At 38.6% G+C, this 19,605-nt stretch overlaps 1 protein-coding gene across 1 annotated transcript in view; it reads left to right on the plus strand.

Moving 5' to 3' along the window:
- The window catches only part of FREM1 (FRAS1 related extracellular matrix 1), a 166,505-nt gene that overhangs the window by 122,257 nt on the left and 24,643 nt on the right, over positions 1-19,605 (plus strand). The window contains exons 25-27 of the mRNA XM_025359692.1: positions 5,033-5,447; positions 10,756-10,957; positions 11,697-11,841. Coding sequence (XP_025215477.1) covers positions 5,033-5,447; positions 10,756-10,957; positions 11,697-11,841 — 762 coding nt within the window. The remainder of the gene's footprint in view (positions 1-5,032; positions 5,448-10,755; positions 10,958-11,696; positions 11,842-19,605) is intronic.

A 19,605-nucleotide genomic window follows, 5' to 3' on the forward strand; every position in this document is an offset into this window, starting at 1 on the left:
TACACATAGGAAATCTAGCATTGCCTGAACATCTGCAATGCACCAGAGAATGTCCTGGACTCTTTTTTGTACGTTATTTTTCTTAAGCCTTATGCCATCACCTTGCGAGAGATGCAGTAGTGTTCCCATTTTACACATGAGAAAACCAAGGTTCCAAGAGGCAAAGGAAGTCACCTAAACTGATATAACTGAGTATCACTGCTGAATTTGGGGCTCAGAGCTCATTTCCAGTGGAAGGTTCTTTCCATTATACCTCGTTGTACCAAAAATTTGTGGAGAATATGCATTTGTGCGAAGGAACCTCCTCAATGTGTCATTCTGATATTTGGCCAGCAGTTTTACATATTTATAATGGAAGAGCCTAGCATCTGCCCAAGACCCGAATTTTAATTTTGTCATTTCACTAACCCAATCACGGACTGCTATGTTGTTTGTCAAGTGGCGCTAAACCAAAGCTGAAAGCCTGTTTTAATGAAAGTGTGATCATAGTGCTTTTTAAAAATTAAATATATGCAACCAATCTAATCACCTAAATTTATGTTGCTTGCTGTTAAATTTGGCAAGGAATTTGGCTGGGTAGAAGAGATAAATTCTGTGGCAGAGGATTTTCCCCCTTCCCTTTTTAATGTAAGCTATGGCAGCATTAATTAAATGGGGGAGTTTAATAGTCAGATTTTACCTTCTGCAAAAATATTTTGTGAATCATAAATTTCTCCTGCATTGTTTGGTGCTGCTGGCCTGGAAGAAAGATTTGGCAGCATGTTCTAGGACAGATGACACCGAGTGATTAGCAAGCTGACTTCAGCTGCTGGCAGCCGGGTACTAAAAGAACATGCTAATGTCCTCCATTTTGACATGCCGGCTGGACTTTTTTTTTTTTTTTTTTCTGAGGAGCTGGCGCTATTTATGATTCCATTTTTATCTCTTAAATGCCATGACAGATGGCAGCTTCTTCAGCCAACTCTATTGCCAGGCAATGCAGAAAGCTTGAAAGCACCGTGGTAATGGTGAAATCAGACCAGGCAGGCACCCCAGTCAAATCTGAGAGTCATTCCCCAAATTTCATGAGAACAGTGGTCATCCTGGTTGCATCTCTTCTCAGGGGGATGTAATAAGGGAAATTAAACAAAATGGACCCACAGAAGGCCTGCTACCACCAACTTCTTCACCTCAGAATGGATACCAGCATAGCAATGGCTTTATGGTTTTAAACCTTGAGAATATATTTGGAGGATTTAGGGGAGGGGATATTTGGAAGACCATCTGATCGGTCAGCTTTTCCAGACACGAACAGCACTGACCTTGTTTGACTTGTTCTGCTAGCTTTATTTTGACCGGGAACTCAACTGTAACCATTCACTCTGTCCCTCTCTCTGATGATGCCTCTCTGCCTGTGAGTAGTTTGCACTGTTACTTGTGAAAGTGGAATGATGTGTTTGATCCAGTCATGTTTAGAAATTGCATCATTTTCACCCCTGGCTTATTAGCTTTAGGTCAGCACAGACAGCTGCCTTGGTGTCCCAGATGGGAGCACTGGCCTCAGAAAACATATTTCTTACTCTTCTGTGGTCTGTGGCCCGCGTGCCCTCACTCCCATCTGTCTGATGGCAGGCTGCCTGTTTCCAACGTGGGCAGATCGCGATCATCCAGCAGGGAGGGGTTTGAGATGGACAGCCTGGATCATAAGACAACTTCAGTGACCTCACAGAGGCCATGCACACATCAAGTAGATGTGGCCGTCCTGAGATGAGCTTTGAGGACCTCGTCAAGCATTTTTGCAATTCAGTCTCCAGAGAGGAAAGTCAGAATTAGATATTCAAGATGGCTACCTCTGATGGAGTCCCTGGCACTCACTCAAGCTTACATTTGGCTTTGTTGCTCCTGGTCCCATCTCTCCCCTTCTTTCTTCCTTCTCTGCTGATATTTGACAAACTTTTAATAGTGCACAATGTCTATAGCTCTACAATTAATGCTAATGCTAAAAATACACATCCTTTGGCTTACATTTACGCTAACGTACCAATGGCTGATTTAACCCTCTCCACAGAGCACATTTGATATAGGGATCTGGTAAGGAATAGAGAGCCAGTTTATTTGTGAAACAGAGTAGAATGAGAGGTGTGAAACATATTTCTGGAGGGTGAAAATGGGAAAAAGGGAACTTGGAGGCACTGAGGGAGCACCTAGCCTCCTTCTTATTTTATCGTGGGTGAGATGATAGGATCCGGGGGGAATATGAAAAAGTAACAGAAAAACAATAGAATAAAGGCATAACTCTGTTCTCAGGCTCTGCCTGAGAAATAAAGCATAATTTTATACCTAAAAATGTGTATCAATTTACTTTTGAAACTGTGAAGGTGACTAAGTAAAAAGTTTGAAGAACAGACATATTTTTCTAGGTTCCTTTATTTTCTTTTTTTAAAATTATTTTTCTTTTTTTAAGATGAGGTTTTGCCATGTTGCCCAGGCTGGTCTCAAACTCCTGAGCTCGAGTGCTCCGCCCACCCCAGCCTCCCAGAGTGTCCGGACTATAGGCGTGTGCCATGGTGCCTGGCCTCTTTTCCTTTCCTTTCTCTTCTTTTCTCTTCTTTTCGTTTCGTTTCATTTCTTTTCTTTCTTTCTTTCTTTCTTTTTTCTTTCTTTCTTTTTTTTTTTTTTTTGGGACAGGGTCTCTCTCTGTTGCCCAGGCTGGAGTGTGGTGGCACGTTCATGGCTCACTGTAGCCTCGACCTCCCAGGATGAAGTGATCCTCCTAACTCAGCCTCCCTAGTAGCTGGAGCTACAGGCACACACCACCACACCCAGCTAAATTTTGTATTTTTTGTAGAGAAAGGTTTTTGCCATGTTACCCAGGCTGGTATCGAACTCCTGGACTCAAGCCATCTGCCTGCCTCGGCCTACCAAGGTACTGGGTTTATGTGCATGAGCCACTGCACCGGCATCTTTTTTAAATAAATAATTGATTTTATAAATACCTCATGATCCAGTGATGAAATTTCCCAATTTGTTAAAAATATACTTATCAAAGGTTTAATTTCACGAAAGGATAACTGATTGGGTTGTTTTAAGGAAACTATGTGATTTTGCTCAATCTATAATTCTAAAGGCAATTGAATACCTTTACAAACTGTAAAAAATGCTGCTATGAGGGAAATGTGTCAGGTTTCATTCTTTGCAAGTCTAGGTGTATGAAATGTCAAAGTTTACTTTATTTGTTGTATTTCATTTAGCAGTTTTAACTTTTTGGACATGTATTTCTTTTTCTTTGCATCAAATCAGACATGTTTTCCTTGTTGGCAGTCTTATTAACTAGATAATTAGAAAACTAAAAAACTTCAGCGTAGCCTTCAAAGCAATATCAGTACTCAGCCAAACTCATCTCTTTTTACTTTTTGTCTAACTGCCTTCCCCGAGTCTGTGGTCGCAGGCAGACTGGTTGACTAATTGCTCTCACACTATCTAGTTTCAGGTTTCTTCATGCTTAAAAGGATGGATGCTCAAACCCTGAAGGACAAGACACATTTCACAAAGAATAAGGAGACTGTTAGTCAAATCTGCCAGATTTGTAAAATAAATATAAATGCCATAACTTCTCTAATTAAAAAAGAAGCACCAAAGAAAATATACAATTTATATAGGTATATAAAATTTATACATAAAAATGTTCTATTAATTTATATATTCTACAAAAACATTATTTTTAGAGATTTTTGTATCAGTGGAATAGAAGAGTCCATCCTTCACGAATATTTCCAGCAACTACGGTACGTGGAGAAAAGCTAATAAGACACAACTCTGATTATTTCTAAGTACATTTCTTTGGTGTACAGTGAATTTGTCAGTCCCATTTGATAGTAATGATTTCCTAACTTTTTGGAGTTTTAATATTGTGACTTCTTTGCATAATTTCATGATACTCTTAATTCTTATTAAAATAAAAATTACATGTTGAAATGCTACAAAGATCATTTAAATCAGTGTTATTGTGAAATTGTCTTCAGTAGAATGTGGTTTCATGATCAGTATAATCAAAAGCACGTTATGGTATCACAAATTTAAGACTATAAGAAAGATTTTGCTTATCTCAAATGCGTATCATTTCAGCTTTCTTTTTACAGTTTTGCAGCGGTGCTCAGGCATCACAACTCTTTGTGGTGGATTGTTAAGCCAGCATTTATTTTAAACTCTGCAAGAGTAGAGGGTGCAGGGATCAGAAGACCTGCATTCTAGTCTCAGCTTCATCTCCTACCTGCCTTATGATCTCCCACCAACTTTCTGAACCTTTCTTTGAAGCAGGAAAATAATCCTTGTGTAGCATAACTCTCACCTGTCTTACAGGGAGAAAGTGCAGAAGCACATGTAAACTGTAAGAGATTAGAGCCTCCCGTAATATTTTAGAGTTGGGTGGTACTTAATGATCTTCTGGTCCATCCCATTCATTTTTCAGAGCTGTGGAAATGAGGCCTGGAAGGGAAAGATGATTTAAGTGAGATTACATGTCTGAGAAATGTGATCTGCTATTAAGAAATCTACCATAAAAATATATGAGTAGAATGAATTAGCTAAATTCAACCCATTTAGCACTTTAATCTATTGGTCTCCAAGTTATCAGACTTACAACTTTATTACACACCCATGAAAAAAAAAATGAAAAAATATAAATAAATAAAGGGGGTATACTCTTCAAATTCGTATGATGAGTCTCATTGGATGTGAAATTTTTATGTGGTGCAAGGCACATTAAGCACTGGTGAGTCTGAGAAATAGGATTGTCAGAATTCCCCTGTTGTATCACATGGGTCTATCATTAATGTTGTTGGGAAAATATTCTTGGGTGTAGAATGGTCCATTTATGCATTACTCTAGTGACTGGTTTAATGATAGGGATTCTTCTGCAAGATGTGCCCTTGATTTTTCATTTGAGTCACAACACGACATACCCTTTAGTAAAGGTGTGTATTATTATCGTTTCATTCCAGTAGATGGTGACACAAGAATCCATGCTGAAGGCTGCCTTGCCTCTCTTTGCCAGATTCATCATCAGCAATGGACTGCGGACCGAGCATGGGGTGTTTGAGATCACGCTGGAGACTGTGGACAGAGCCCTGCCCGTGGTAACCAGGAACAAGGGGTTGAGACTGGCCCAGGGGGCCGTGGGCCTGCTTTCCCCTGACCTCCTTCAGCTGACTGACCCTGACACAGCTGCGGAGAATCTCACCTTCCTCTTGGTTCAGCTCCCCCAGCATGGCCAGCTCTACCTGTGGGGAACAGGCGTACTTCAACACAATTTCACCCAGCAGGATGTGGACAGCAGGAATGTGGCCTATCGGCACTCAGGAGGGGACTCCCAGACTGACTGCTTTACTTTCATGGCCACAGACAGGACAAACCAAGGCTTTGTTGTGAATGGGAGAATGTGGGAAGAACCTGTTTTATTCACCATTCAGGTAAGTATGAAAAACACAGTTCATCTGCCAGAGATGTGAAAACAGTGACATCAAGAACTATTTTTTTTTTTTTTTTAGACAGAGTATTGCTTTGTCACCCAGGCTGCAGTGCAGTGACATGATCTTGGCTTACTGCAGTCTCCGCCTCCTGGGCTCAAGTGATTCTCCTGCCTCAGCCTCCTGAGTAGCTGGGACTATAGGCATGTGCCACCATGCCCAGCTAACGTTTTTGTATTTTTAGTAGTAACTAGGTTTCACCATGTCTGTCAGGCTGGTCTCGACCTCCTGACTTCAAATGATCCACCTGCCTCGGTCTCCCAAGGTGCTGGGATTACAGGTGTGAGCTACCACGCCTGGCCAAGAACTATGTTTTAATTTCCTTTCCTCTTTAATTCAAATACAGATTATGCATCTACAGCACAAACAGCATATTAATATGAATGAAAGAGATATGGTGCCCTCAGAGGTGCTAATGACTGACTGTGAGTGTCGATGGTAGCACAGAAAGGAGCAAAAGCCGTGGGCTTTGGAGCCAGACAGACCTAGGTTTGAATTTCTGCTTTGCAATGTATTAACTGTCTGACCTTAAAGAATTCATTAACTCTTCTGAATCTACTTTTCCTTCTTTGAAAAACATGCCTACAGCATTGTGGTGAGAATTCAATAGGATTAGGTATTCAAAGCAGTCGCATAGGACCTGAAACATATTTGATGCTGAAACTTACGAGGCAGCATCTTTATACTATTACACATGTAATAATGGTAAGGGTAATAATAGCAGCAATTGCAGTTCCTTTAGTGTTAAATGCAGGCCAGACCCACTCCACATAAATCTTATTTGATTCTCATAAAACTCATATGAAGCAAGTTTTGTTATTGACATTTTATAGATGAGGATACAAGTTCAGGAGTTAAATAATTTGATCAAATACACACAAAGACCTCAAGTCTTTCTGATCCCACATTCTGTGTCCTTTCTATGACACTACGCTGCCACATTTGTTGACTATTACAAGGATTCCTGGAGGGCATAATGTGTTTTTCTTTTTTAAGTCAAAACACATCAAGTATATTCTGGCTCTCAAACCCTTGAATCTACTCTCCTTGGAAGTAATTCACCCTCTTCTACACACTCTCACCAAACACAAAATAGTTAAAATTTATCTCTCGCTTCAGAATACTTTCTGACTAGTAAAATAGTTACATTTTTCCTTTGCTCTGAGACAGAGAGAGAGAGAGAAAAAAAAGAAAGAGACAAAGAGACATTTATTTTAGGAAATTGGCTCATGGCTCATGCAATTTTAGGGCCTGGCATGTCCGAAATACACAGGGCAGGTTGGCAGGCTACAAATTTCTTTCTTTCTTTCTTTCTTTTTTTCTTTTTCTTTTTTTTTTTTTTTGAGTTGGAATCTTGCCTGTTGCCTAGGCTGGGGTGCAGTGGCGCGATCTTGGCTCACTGGAAGCTCCGCCTCCCGGGTTCATGCCATTCTCCTGCCTCAGCCTCCCGAGTAGCTGGGACTACAGGCACCTGCCATCACACCTGGCTATTTTTTTTGTATTGTTTTTAGTAGAGATGGGGTTTCACCGTGTTAGCCAGCATGGTCTCGATCTCCAGACCTCGTGATCCGTCCACCTCGGCCTCCCAAAGTGCTGGGATTACAGGCTACAAATTTCAGCAGGAGTTAACGTTGCAATCTTTAGCCCAAAGGAGTCTGGAGGCAACATTCCTTCCTTTTTGGGGGACTTCAGTCTTTTCTCTTAAGGCCTACAGTTGATTGGCTGAAGCCCACTTGTATTACGGAGAGTGATATCTTTACTCAAAATTTACTGATGTAAACGTTAATCCCCTCTAAAACACACCCTGCAAAGTTGACACATAAAATGAAGCCTCACAGAGTCTATCTATGAGGAAAGCCTTGAGAGCATAGAATGGGTGCTGGATGAGTCCTTGGCAGTCATGGAGGTCCAGAAAATGCAATGAAATGATGCACTGGGAGAAGAAAGAAGATAGTGACATCGTGGACACAGTAAGAAGCACTTTGTATTAAAATTATTGTTTTTATTTTTAATTATATGTTTTAATTGATCTTAGTCACATTCCCTCTTCAGTCTGTTAGTGTCTTTTTTTATTCCTAACTCCCTAACCTAGGTTGAGACCTGTCTCTGTACTGTCCCACTAGGGATACTTTTCTGGGTCTCTTTAGCCGCAAATTTGTATGAATTATAAATTCTGAGTGTAGACATCACAGTTCCTTCCTACACTCCATAGCACAGATGGAAAAGAGGATGGAGACTGGGGAAAGTACCAGAACTTGAATCAGGTCTCTCCCAACACCAACACTCATCTTAAAGAGCATGGCTATTATAAGAGAGTTATTTATTGGAAGTTGTGGAATTTACTGATAGGGAAATGTTGGACATACATTGTAAAGTTTCTTTTTTTGTCAAAAGTATAAGGTTTTCCTTGCAAAAAAAAAAAAAAAAAAAATCATTATGTGTAAAAACCCCACAAGGTAAGCTTCGAACTTCCTCCCGTAATTCCCCAGAACCCTCAGTCTCTTTGAGCAGAGAAGTCAAGAGCCTTTAGAAAGTGACTGAACCCACCAGCAGTGGAGGAGAGATGACGCCCTGAGTGTCTTGCCTTCAAGAGCTTTTTCTGCCAAGACAATATGGATGTTGACCACCACTGAGTGGTAAACTGTTCCAAATAAGTCTCCCAACTATGCGTAAACTATTTTTCTGGTGGTACCTGAGTAATTGAGGGCCAAACTGCGCCAAAACACAGGTGTATTTAACTGACACAGTCACAACCTGACATTCATTTTGTAGGAAATCTTTTCTGTCTGACCAAAATTATTGCAACTGATGCAACCTGTACTTCTCCTTTAAAGGGGTCAGGTGAGGGAGAAAAACGTCATGCCATTGCTTTCCGTGCATTTCCTGTAAATACAACACAAGTTATCAAAGGATAGAGCTTTCTTTTAAAAAAATCTAGAAACGCAATATTTAAAAATGCTTCTGGTGTACTGAGCCAGAAGATCTACTTTTGACAAAGCTAGAAGTTGAATAAGACCTAGGATATATTTTAATGTGACCGGAGACATGACGGGACCGTGTTGCTAGAGTTTAGATGTTTTTTAAAAACACATGATCACAATAGACATTTATTACTTTTGTAACACTTTCATTTTTAAGGAATTATAACATCCAAAACCAAAATAAAACAACCATCCTACATTCAACTATTCATTTAGTATCAACTTTGGATATTTTTTATATGGCTTAGAAGTACTTTAATTTTCCTCTTCTTCCACTAACCATCTCTCTTACTGGCCACATGGTTGTGGGAGCTTCTTCCCTCACAGGCCACAATGACAATTTGACACCCAACCTCACTGCTCTGAAAGTTGCCACCCATACTCTTCAGGAGAGGAGAAGAATGACTGTGACTTTTGAAAATGTTTGTTGCTTTTTTGGTTTATAAAATAAGTATGTATTGTAAATAATTCATAAACTACAAGAAAAAAAAATTCTTGACCACCATATCACTCCAAAAAGTATTGTTAGGGGCTTTCTTCCATTCTTTTGTTCAATTAAAAATGGGATGATATTATATATACTATTTTTTATGCATACTGCCTGTTTCCATCTTCATGTATTTTGAACATTTCCTTATGTCATTAACTATTCCTGATAGTTCTTGATAACTAATCATATTCCTGATAGCATGATTTTTAAAGGCTGCTTGGAACTCAGTCTCAGGTGGAGATGGTTTATAAATCCCCTGGTGGACTTTTCATTCTTTTTGTAAATTGCTTTTATAAGTAGTATTTTAGTGAATATATATCCAATCATTTTTGCATACATATCTGTTTCTTCAAGATACAGAAAAATTTTCACTATTTTGTACCCCTACCAGCAAAATATAAAAATATCTGTTTCTTCACATATTCATCAGCATGAGTTATCATTATTTCTGCTTTTTTTTTTTTTTTTTTAAGAATCTTGCCAATTTGAGAGGAAAAAATGGTTGGTTGTGACAAAATTTCTTATGAAATAAACAGAGGAGGAGCTGTAATCTTTCCCCACCCCAAAACAAATGAACACATTTGTGCAAATCTCCCAGACTTTTGCCTATGTCTATACAAACGTCATGTATAGATAAATATATATTTTTAACAAAAATAGTATTATAATTATATTCTAGTTCTATTCTGCAACTTGCTAGGTTTTTCAGTTAACACAAAATTGTGGAAATTTTTCATCATCAATTCATTTTCTCCCTTATTCTTTTTAATAGCTACAGAGTAGTTCATTGTATCATAATACACAAAAATATACATGGTCTTATCATTGACATGAATTCTTGACTTTGCTAGGGCAAAGTAAGATTTACAGTAGTATCAGTTTGGTGTAAATGAAATTAAGAACCGAGAGATTAGGAGTGAGGAGAATGAAAATTATTTTACATGTTTTCTAGTATCAGTGGCGAATCTGTTCTAATCCATCCAAACCTGCTCTGTCCTTAACCTACAACAGTCATCTTGCAAATGCAAGATGCACTGAGCTCCATACAGACTGAACAAGTTCCTTTGTTGTGTTTGAACCTACACTTCTGTTCTCACTTACGAGTAATTGCTCATCCACCATCTTCACAAATCTAGTCCACCTGTTCAGCTACCTGGCTCTCATCCTCAATGAAACAAATATGCAAATGTCTAGAAATAATCACCTTTCACTTTTTCCTTACTGAGGTATCTCTATTTTTATTCAACATTTTTGCCAGTTGAAAAAAAGACATGCCAAAAATTTTTTCTATATATTTGTAAACCCTCACAATTTTGTGTCTATAAATCACTAAACACCAGGAAAATGAGGGAAGTTCTTCTGTGGAGTTAACATGAAGTCTGTTCTAGAATTCTTGGGTCAATTTTAGTGTATTAATTTAATAGGCATTCCCTGGGCTTCTGTTATGGTTCAGGCACTGTGCCAGGTGCAGGGAATCCATGGCGGTAAAAGACCTGACGCCTGCCCTCTCGGAACTTGTATTTCTAAGTGGGAGTCAGGCAATAGATAAATTGATAAAGTGGGATCAAGGATTACGGTGGAAAGTTGGCCTCTGTTCCAAGCACTGTGATATTTGCTGAGGCTGTTGTGAACAGGACCGTCTTTAACAGGAATCCGCTAATGAGGAGTAGAAGGAATCCAAAACGCGGGACAGTGTGTCATTGTTGAACCAATAAAGCCCAACGTTGCATGGGGGTGAGAGGCCTTTGGCTAACATTGTATGTCATTGTTGATGATCCAGGTGGACCAACTGGACAAAACAGCTCCTCGTATCACACTCTTGCATTCCCCTTCTCAAGTGGGGCTCTTGAAAAATGGCTGCTATGGGATTTACATCACTTCCCGCGTGTTGAAGGCATCAGACCCTGACACTGAGGATGATCAGATCATCTTTAAAATTCTACAAGGCCCAAAACATGGACATCTGGAGAACGCAACAACAGGTACTGGCTTCCTTAATCCTTATAATTGCTCATTTTAAAATACCCAGTGGCTGGCAGGGCTAGAGAGCAATTTAATTAAGTGCAGGCCCATTTGGTAAACACTCCCCAGGGCTTACTGATAGATGCAGTTTATAAATCAATATTGGTCCTAAAGAGGGTTTGGAGCTGAGCCTTCCTAAATTTATCCTGACTGGAAAAACCAAATACTGATATACAACTGTTGATTATTTATAATTTTTTTCGCAACAGCTGATTATAGTATATTCAAAGGAACATAGTGTCAGGACCAATTTCCTATTTGTGACCAATTTTTTCTTCTGTCATGAATTCTAAATGACTCTAAATGATGTCAGATTTTTTTTAAAGTTCTTGGTTCTTTTCCTAATGGTTTCTCTGGATTGTATATTATTTCTCCTTTATGAGCACAATGATCATAATACATCATTAAACAGGATGGCACCAAATTATGGATTTTTATTACAGTATCTTTCCATTCTCCTTCTCTTTCTTTTTATATTTTTTAAGGCAAATATTTCTGAAGCAGTCAATTTAATGCCTAATTTAAGCTTGTTGCATTTGAGTTTTAAGATAGTTACAGTAATGCTAATTTCTTTTTGTAAAATGTGCCTTAGCTGTTTTTTAAAGGTGTGTTTAAAATAAAATAGCCATACAATTTTATTAGCTCTTATTTAATGTTCTGTTTGATTACCCATGATATTCATTTATTTCTTTTTCGTAGGTGAATTTATCCATGAGAAATTTAGCCAAAAGGACTTAAACAGTAAGACTATTCTTTACATCATAAACCCATCTTTGGAAGTAAATTCAGATACCATGGAATTTCAAATCATGGACCCCACAGGGAACTCGGCCACTCCTCAAATGTAAATTCTCTTGCTTATTCGGTAGTCCTGCATATTACATCCAGAATGTATCTTGAATATTAGGAAAGTGAAATGTTCTTTTAAAAACAGAACCCAAGATGTTAAGTTAATAGACTGTTCCACAAGCTCATGGAATTTACTTTGGAGAATGAATTTTCTTTTTATTACTGCTTGATAATAGGAAAGCCAATAGCTTTACAGAGTACAGAAACATTAAAAAGCTAAGTTGACATTCATATTATGCATGTCAATGTATACACTTTTATACACAGGGAGGTTTCTGTCTTAACAATTCACTAGCATCCAACAGTGAGTTTGCAGGTTCATGTAGCAATTGCGCAGCAAGAGGTCACTCTAGGACCGTGTTAGTAACTATAGCCTTCTAAAATGTCTGCGGTCGGAGAAATGAGGTAGTCAAGAAGAGTTAGCCAAATATCTTCTCTTTTTCTTATGAAGAAAATTACAATTACCTGACAGTACGTTTATAAGGTGATAAACTTATCCTAGGTAAGATGAAGATAGTGTAAAGAGGAAAACGGACTTTGGAAGGTGTGTGAAGGGTATGACCCTCAAAATAGCAAAAGTAACACATCTTCAAAATTAACAAGATTAACAGACCACAACAATTTCACTGACTGGGTCCCTATTCCAGACTTTTCTTGAATGTAGACCCTGAATAGCTTACTAGCTAACAGATAGTCATAGAAAGGTCTGTCAGAGTCCAGTTCTTCTGGTACTGTGCTCTTTTTATTGTTTGTTTTGCTTGTTTTCAATACCCTTCCCAGATACCCCAAAGAAAAGGTGTTCATTTGTCCTTGTTTTAGTAGTCACCATATCCTAGTCATACTAAGCATCATAAGTGATACAGCTCTGTTATACTCCTTTTATGGTGGAGTATAGACTAAGAAAAGAAAGCCGAGAAACTCTGCAGTCCAGAATTCCTTGCATTTTCTTTCGGATCCTGAATTGTAGTTCTAAAATCTGACCAGCAGAGGTCACTGTAGTCATTGTCAGAAAAAAAAGCCAGCATGCTTTTCTTAGCAAACCACATTCCCAGGGTCCCACTCCGTTGCCCTGATAAAATATAGAGCCTGGCCCAGATTTATTAACTCCACAGACTTTTATCGCGTGGCTACTATATGCCGGGTGCACAGTACTAGGAGCTGGGGAATAGGTTAGAACAAAGTAGACCTGGCCCCTGATATTAAAATGTAATCTTGAGATTACAAAACATAAAACAGATGACCTCCACCCATTAAACTCTTTGCCTAAGAGAAATAATTCCTCAGGATCACAATCTTTATAGAAAAATACATCAACTACTTGCAACGTTAGACAAATATCTTCCAATTCTCAAGAAAATATAAAAAACAAAAAACAAAAAAAAAACAAAAAAAACAAAAAAAACCCTGCTCCAAACACATTAATACATGGACTTTACTTTTTTTTTTTTTTTTTTTTTTAACATTTTAAGAGTAATTCAACTAAGAAAACATAGGAATGTTGGTCAGACTTGCTACTGACCTAATGCTGACCTCTGGTCCTCCATGTGTGAATGCAGTGTAGCTGACAGAGAATTTTCTTCCCCCGGTAATGATACTAGGCTGATATTGCTTCACCCACAGCCCCTTTCAATCTTTGTCACTATCAAGGACATTGCTTTTGGAAGATGATTTATATTTTTAAATAACTCTCAAATTCATATGAGAATTACGGCAAAATTTGCTTAATTTAATTATAACATTAATTGAGGCCATTTTAAATAGCCTCCTGCTTTTGTTGGATATTAACTTTCACGTATCTGTGCTGGAGATGTTTCTAGTTCAACTTGATATAATTTGTTCATTTGTTCATGACTGAACAAAATGCTGTGGCATACGCCTACCAAGGGGTAATACAGAGAGAAGTTTTATTTGATTCTGACATACATTAGGGTATTTTCTTTATAAGGGATGGGGGGGTAAAATTACTCAGCATTTATCATCATCATTTTTGAATGGTATAGTTGTCCTCCATCCCATTTGTAAGCAGATGTTTTCGGAACTAGGTGCACAATTTTCCAGTAAGTAGCAAGGTTATGAATAGTGGTTCATCTTCCCAAGACAGCCAGCCAGAATGTAGTTACAAGTACAATATAAATTACAGTCATTTGCAATATAATTGGTGTTTGCTCTATTTCATTGCTATTCATTTAATCATTACAACCACCTATGAGTCAGGTACCATCATCATCTGAAATTTACAGATGAGAAAACTGAGGACAGAGCTAGAAAGTGACTTTTCTAAGTGGAAATGCAGCCTTAGAGTGCATGATTTTTCTCAGCACACAAAAACTTTTTGCCCATTTTAAGGACTGTGCTAATCTGGCCTGAAGGGAATGGAACAGCAGGCTTGTCTTCTTTCTCTTCGGACATTGGCCACCCAAGCAAGAAAGAATACTGACTCATATAGGACCTTAAAGTTCAGTGGGATTTTTAAAAAATTTAAATTATAGACCTCTATATTAGCATGCACTTCATATCTAACACACTAGAATTTATACTATAGATAATAAACCACTGAACTTGGAGCTAGAGGACAAGGTTTGAGCTCTGCCCTTCATCTAGTGACTGTTCAAGCCTTAGTCATCTCTTCTGTAAAATGGAAGCGATACTACAATTTGTTTAGAAAAACAAATGAGATGTGTAATGTATATGAAAGCATCTTGTGTATTTAAAGTCCTTAACAAATGCAACTTGTGGTGGTGATTACTATTGTAGTTAATTCATGTGGGTACAATAATTGACTGAAGAAGTATCCCAGAAACATTTGGTGGATTAGAAAGCCTGCCTCTAATTAGAAATTGATCCTGGGATGAATCACAAAGTAAACAATCAATATGCCTATTAATCAATGAGCTAAATGCTGTAGAACTTTGTGTTGTTCTTTGGCTTAGACAAGATTAATAGATTCATATTCGTCATATCTGAAGGGGTGAAACCTCTGTGATAAAGCTAGAGGGACTGCAGGGTGCCATCTGGAACAGAAATGGGCCTGTTTTAGAGCACGGGAAGGACCCATGTTCAGTGGGAAGTTGAGAATCTTGACTGTTGGTCAGTTTTGGCTATTGCAGGATTCCTATGGAGTATCAGTCCTGAAGGATAAATAGATGCTGCACTATAAAAAGCATTTGGAAATGCTTGTTTCATGAGATTCATCAAGTTATTGCCAGCTAGCTAGCTTGCGTGCTTGTTTAACTGCATCACATCCTAGAGTCATTGAGATGTGCGTGTGGATTGGGAATCTCTCAGAAACGAAGCCTAGGCAGCAAATCTCAACCCAACTGGGCTGTAGAATCGCCTCTCTTGACCCGCCACCCCACACACAGGCAGGATAGCTCGGGGAACAAGTTTTTCATGGAATACATTTGGAAGTCACTTTATTGTAAATAGAAATTATTTTATAATGCTGATATCTATGGAAATTTGCATAATGATTTAGATTTAGCTAAGTGCCTACATTTCAGGCACTGTGCTAGGTGTTTTCACGAGTTGTCTAATTTTATCTGCAAAACACAATCCTCTGAGGATAAGGAAATAAAGCTCAAGGCTTTTAAGTAATTGTCTTGAAGTCACTGGAGGGTGAGCCCTGAACTCCCGACCTAAGTGAGTGCTCATCTTATCGCCTCACCCCTTGGCTGCACCCCTCACAAGCTCGTGCCTGTTTTCTAGTCCAAGCTGAATCTCCAAGGTGATCTGCAGAAGCCCCAAACTAAGTTACACAGGACCCACATCATTCATGAAAAGCACTTCTGTGGACCACAGAATGTGGCCAACTTCTGACCAAGGTTGTTTTCCTAATACAACTTCCACGTGGACCTCTTTCTTGTGCCCACTGGAGAAAAGTGAACTTCAAAAGCCATGTTAAATGCAGAAGTCCTTGATAACTCAGTGACTGTTTCTCCAGTTCTGCACTCTGGTTCTTCCCCCACCTCTGGCAACGCACATTCTAACTGTTCTATTGTCCGTTTTTGGCTTTAAAAGAGAAGGGACGGAAGAATAAAAGGAATTTCCATCAGGCAAACTTTGCAATATTTAGCAGTTTTTATGAAACACCTGGTAGGGGAAGAGGTTGAAACTGTTGGTTAGCTAATACCTCCACATTACCTGCAAGCCAGGAGTTAAGGTTTTTGTCTTCAGACTAGATCTTAGGAAAGCACAGACGAAGGGAAGGAAAATAGCACTTATTAAGCACCCACTGTGTACAGGTGCTTTATACATATTAAGTAATTTTAATTTTAATCATTTGACATGAGTGTAATTCTCCTCAATTTTAAGATAATGAAAACCGAGGCCTAGAGAGACTGAGTAACTGACCGTAATCACACACTAATCAGTGGTTACAAGGTGTGCTTGATTCCAAAGCACTTGTTTTGGGTACTCACTATGTGGCCTCTTGGCTAACCCCTATTTCCCCATTATCAAGAGAAAAAGAGAAAAATGAAAACACATGTGTTCATAGCATTCGATTATGGAGTTTAATAGCGTCATCTTTGAATTGATAAGTCTTAGATTGGATACTTGAAAAAATATTTTTTAACATTTTCAGGAATTCTTGTCACATGCTACTTGATTATAAATGAAGATATAGTTATAAGGATAGTAATTTAATCACAATTTTAGCTTCTGTAAACCTTTTGCTGAGAAGCTCAAAATACTTAATGAGAATTCATGAAGGTTCACTTAACCCCTTTGAAGTACAGACTTATCATTATTGCACTTTGTAATGTGTAATAATTACATTATTATAGGAAGCAAGGAAACTGAGGCATAGAGAGTCTAAATATCTTTTTCATAGACTCTTGTTAACCTGGATTAATGCCCCAATTCCCAAACTGGTGATTTAAATCCAGGTATTTCTTTCAGCTTATTGTTTCTTCATAAGTGAATCAAATAGCTAGAAAATAAAATATCAGAAAGAACATATTTATTAGTCCAGGACAGGGTGTCTCAACGTTGGCACTGTAGACATTTTGGGACAAATCATTTGGTGTTAAAGGGGACTCTCCTGGGCACTGCGGAACATTCACCAGCACCCCAGGCCTCTGTCAGCTGAAGGGTAGCATCATCCTCTTCCCAGTTGTGGCAATTAATACATCTCCATAAAATGCTGAATGTTAAGAATTACATGCATGCCTTAGAAAATAGCATACATATGTTTTAAGAAATTATGAATTATGTTAGAATGCTCATTTATCAATGCCATCTTTCCCTCTATGCTAATAAAGCCTAACAATAGTCAAAGAATCCAGAGTAAGTCAGGGCTAGAGAGAACATGTGAGAATCATCTAGCCTAGCATTTTTTTCCAAGTGTATGAAAGATGATGTTAGTAAGGTTGGGGAGGAAAACATTTTCGATGGTTGTATTAGTCTGTTTTCACACTCTAATAAAGACATACCTGACACTGGGTAATTTATAAAGAAAAAGAGGTTTAATGAACTCATAGTTCCACATGTTTGGGGAGGACTCACAAGCATGGCAGAAGGCAAAAGGCAAGTCTTACATGGTGGCAGGCAAGAGAGAATGAGAGAGCCAAGTAAAAAGGGAAACCCCTTATAAAACCATCAGATGTCGTGAGACTTATTCACTACAATGAGAACAGTATGGGGGAAACCGCCCCCATGATTCAGTTATCTCCCACCGGGTCCCTCCCACAACATGTGGGAATTATGGGAGTACAATTCAAGATGTGAGGACACAGCTAAACCATATCAATGGTCAACTTAGCTCAGGAAACAGTGGGATAAACAAGATTCATTCATTCTGTTAACAAACATTGAGCACTCACCATGTTTTAGACACTCTACAAGACACCTGGGTTACCACAATGAACCAAAGACCTGTGCTTCCTTGGAGCATATATAGGATCTAAATCAATATGATAGTATGCTTGTTGTACGTGGTACATGCTTTGGAAAAATGAAAAACTTGGTCAGGAGAAGGGGGATTAGAAGTGCTGTTTTTGGGAAAGAGATTGTGATTTTAAACTGGGTGTTTAAACAACATTCTTTTACCTGACTGCTTAGAGCTGGTGAATGACAGAGGGACCTGAAGCCTCACAAGTTCAAATCCAATTTTATTTCCACTGCTCCATGCCATGTCTTCCACTTACAGCAGTGGTTTTCAGGGATCCGAATTTAGCTTCACATTGTACCAGTTTTTGCTTTCTTTCTTTTCTTTTTTTTTTTTTTTTTTTTGAGATGGAGTCTTGCTCTGCCACCCAGGCGGGAGTGCAGTAGTGTGATCTTGGCTCACTGCAACCTCCGTCTCCCAGTGAACCAGTTTTTTCTATTGTGACAAACACATTAAAACCACATATAGAAGAAATTCTTGAGTGGGGGTGACTCTTGTCCCAAGGCTTCTCCCAAGGAGCATTTGTCAAGGTCCAGAAACATGTTTGGTTGTTGTGACTAGAGGGAAGTGGTGCTACTACATCTAATGCAAGGAGGACAGGGATGCTGTTAAACATCATTCCCACACAGGATGGCCTCCCACAACAAAGAATTGTCTGGTCCAAAATGGTTGGGAAAGCCTGAATTAGAGACTTAAGGAGTTTCCCCTCCTGCTAAATGACTTGAAGTGATTGCCATATGGGTTACATATAAAGTGTGTCCATGGCATACAGTTCTGACCGTAGAATGACAGGTGACAGGAAATTGAAAGCTTTGTTAAAATGGGAAGATATGAACCAATCTTTATCTACATGACATCTGCACGTCTAGAACTTTACAAATCTCTTTCATGGGCTCCTGGATTTGGACATTTACATGATGCCAGGCATATAGCTGTGTAGGTTCTTGCAGGGAAAATTCCCAGATGATTGACTACATCTCTTATTTCTCTTCCAGGTGTTTGTATACAGTTTAAGCAATCACAGTCTCAGCATAGAAAGATCTTCTCAAATACAGTACTGCAAAAAGCAGAAAAAAAATTCACATTCAAAACATATATTGTATATATTCTGGAGATATGCAGGTGCTTTGCTATTTAGACATTTTTTCTCAAAAATATATGGCCTGGCTTAAATTTCATGGCTTTTCAATAATTCTTTATTATTTGTAGTGAATAGTCTTAAGAAAATAAAATAGAGCATTGTGTAATGACAACCTTGACCTGTAAGCATTATGCAGCATTCAACTGGTGCATCAGGGAAATGCATGCACATTCCCAAACACTAAGACCCTTTGTACCTTGAAGCTGAACAGCCCTCTGAATGGTTCCCTTCTGGATCTAGATCAGAAATCAAATTGCATTTAGCTTTTCGCCTTGAGGTCACCAGGAGCTACAGAATGGCATTGATAGATTTTTACTTGTCATGGTTAGCATTAGCGATGGATGAATTCTCAGAATAATTGGACATTGAAACTCATTTGAACCCTACTGATAGCTGAAATCCATGCAAATGTATTTGTTTCATCCTTTCCCACTGCCCTCCTTTCCTTCCCGTTTCATCTTTCTCTCTTTTCCCCTAATCTATCTTGCTGACTTTTTTTTTCTTTCTCATTTACCTGGATCCTTTTGGGATTCTTTGCAACATATTTCTATTGGCATTTATGATATCCTTGTTGTTGTTATCTTGTAATTCTTTAAGCACACACTAATCCCTCCTATCTGTGGGAGATATGTTCTAAGACCTCCAGTGGATGTCTGAAAGTGCAAATAGTATTGAACCCTGTGTACACTATGCTTTTTCCTATACTGCACATACATTGCTATGATAAAGTT

The sequence above is a fragment of the Theropithecus gelada genome, chromosome 15 (genome assembly GCF_003255815.1).
Source record: "Theropithecus gelada isolate Dixy chromosome 15, Tgel_1.0, whole genome shotgun sequence".
NCBI classification, from domain to species: Eukaryota; Metazoa; Chordata; class Mammalia; order Primates; family Cercopithecidae; genus Theropithecus; species Theropithecus gelada.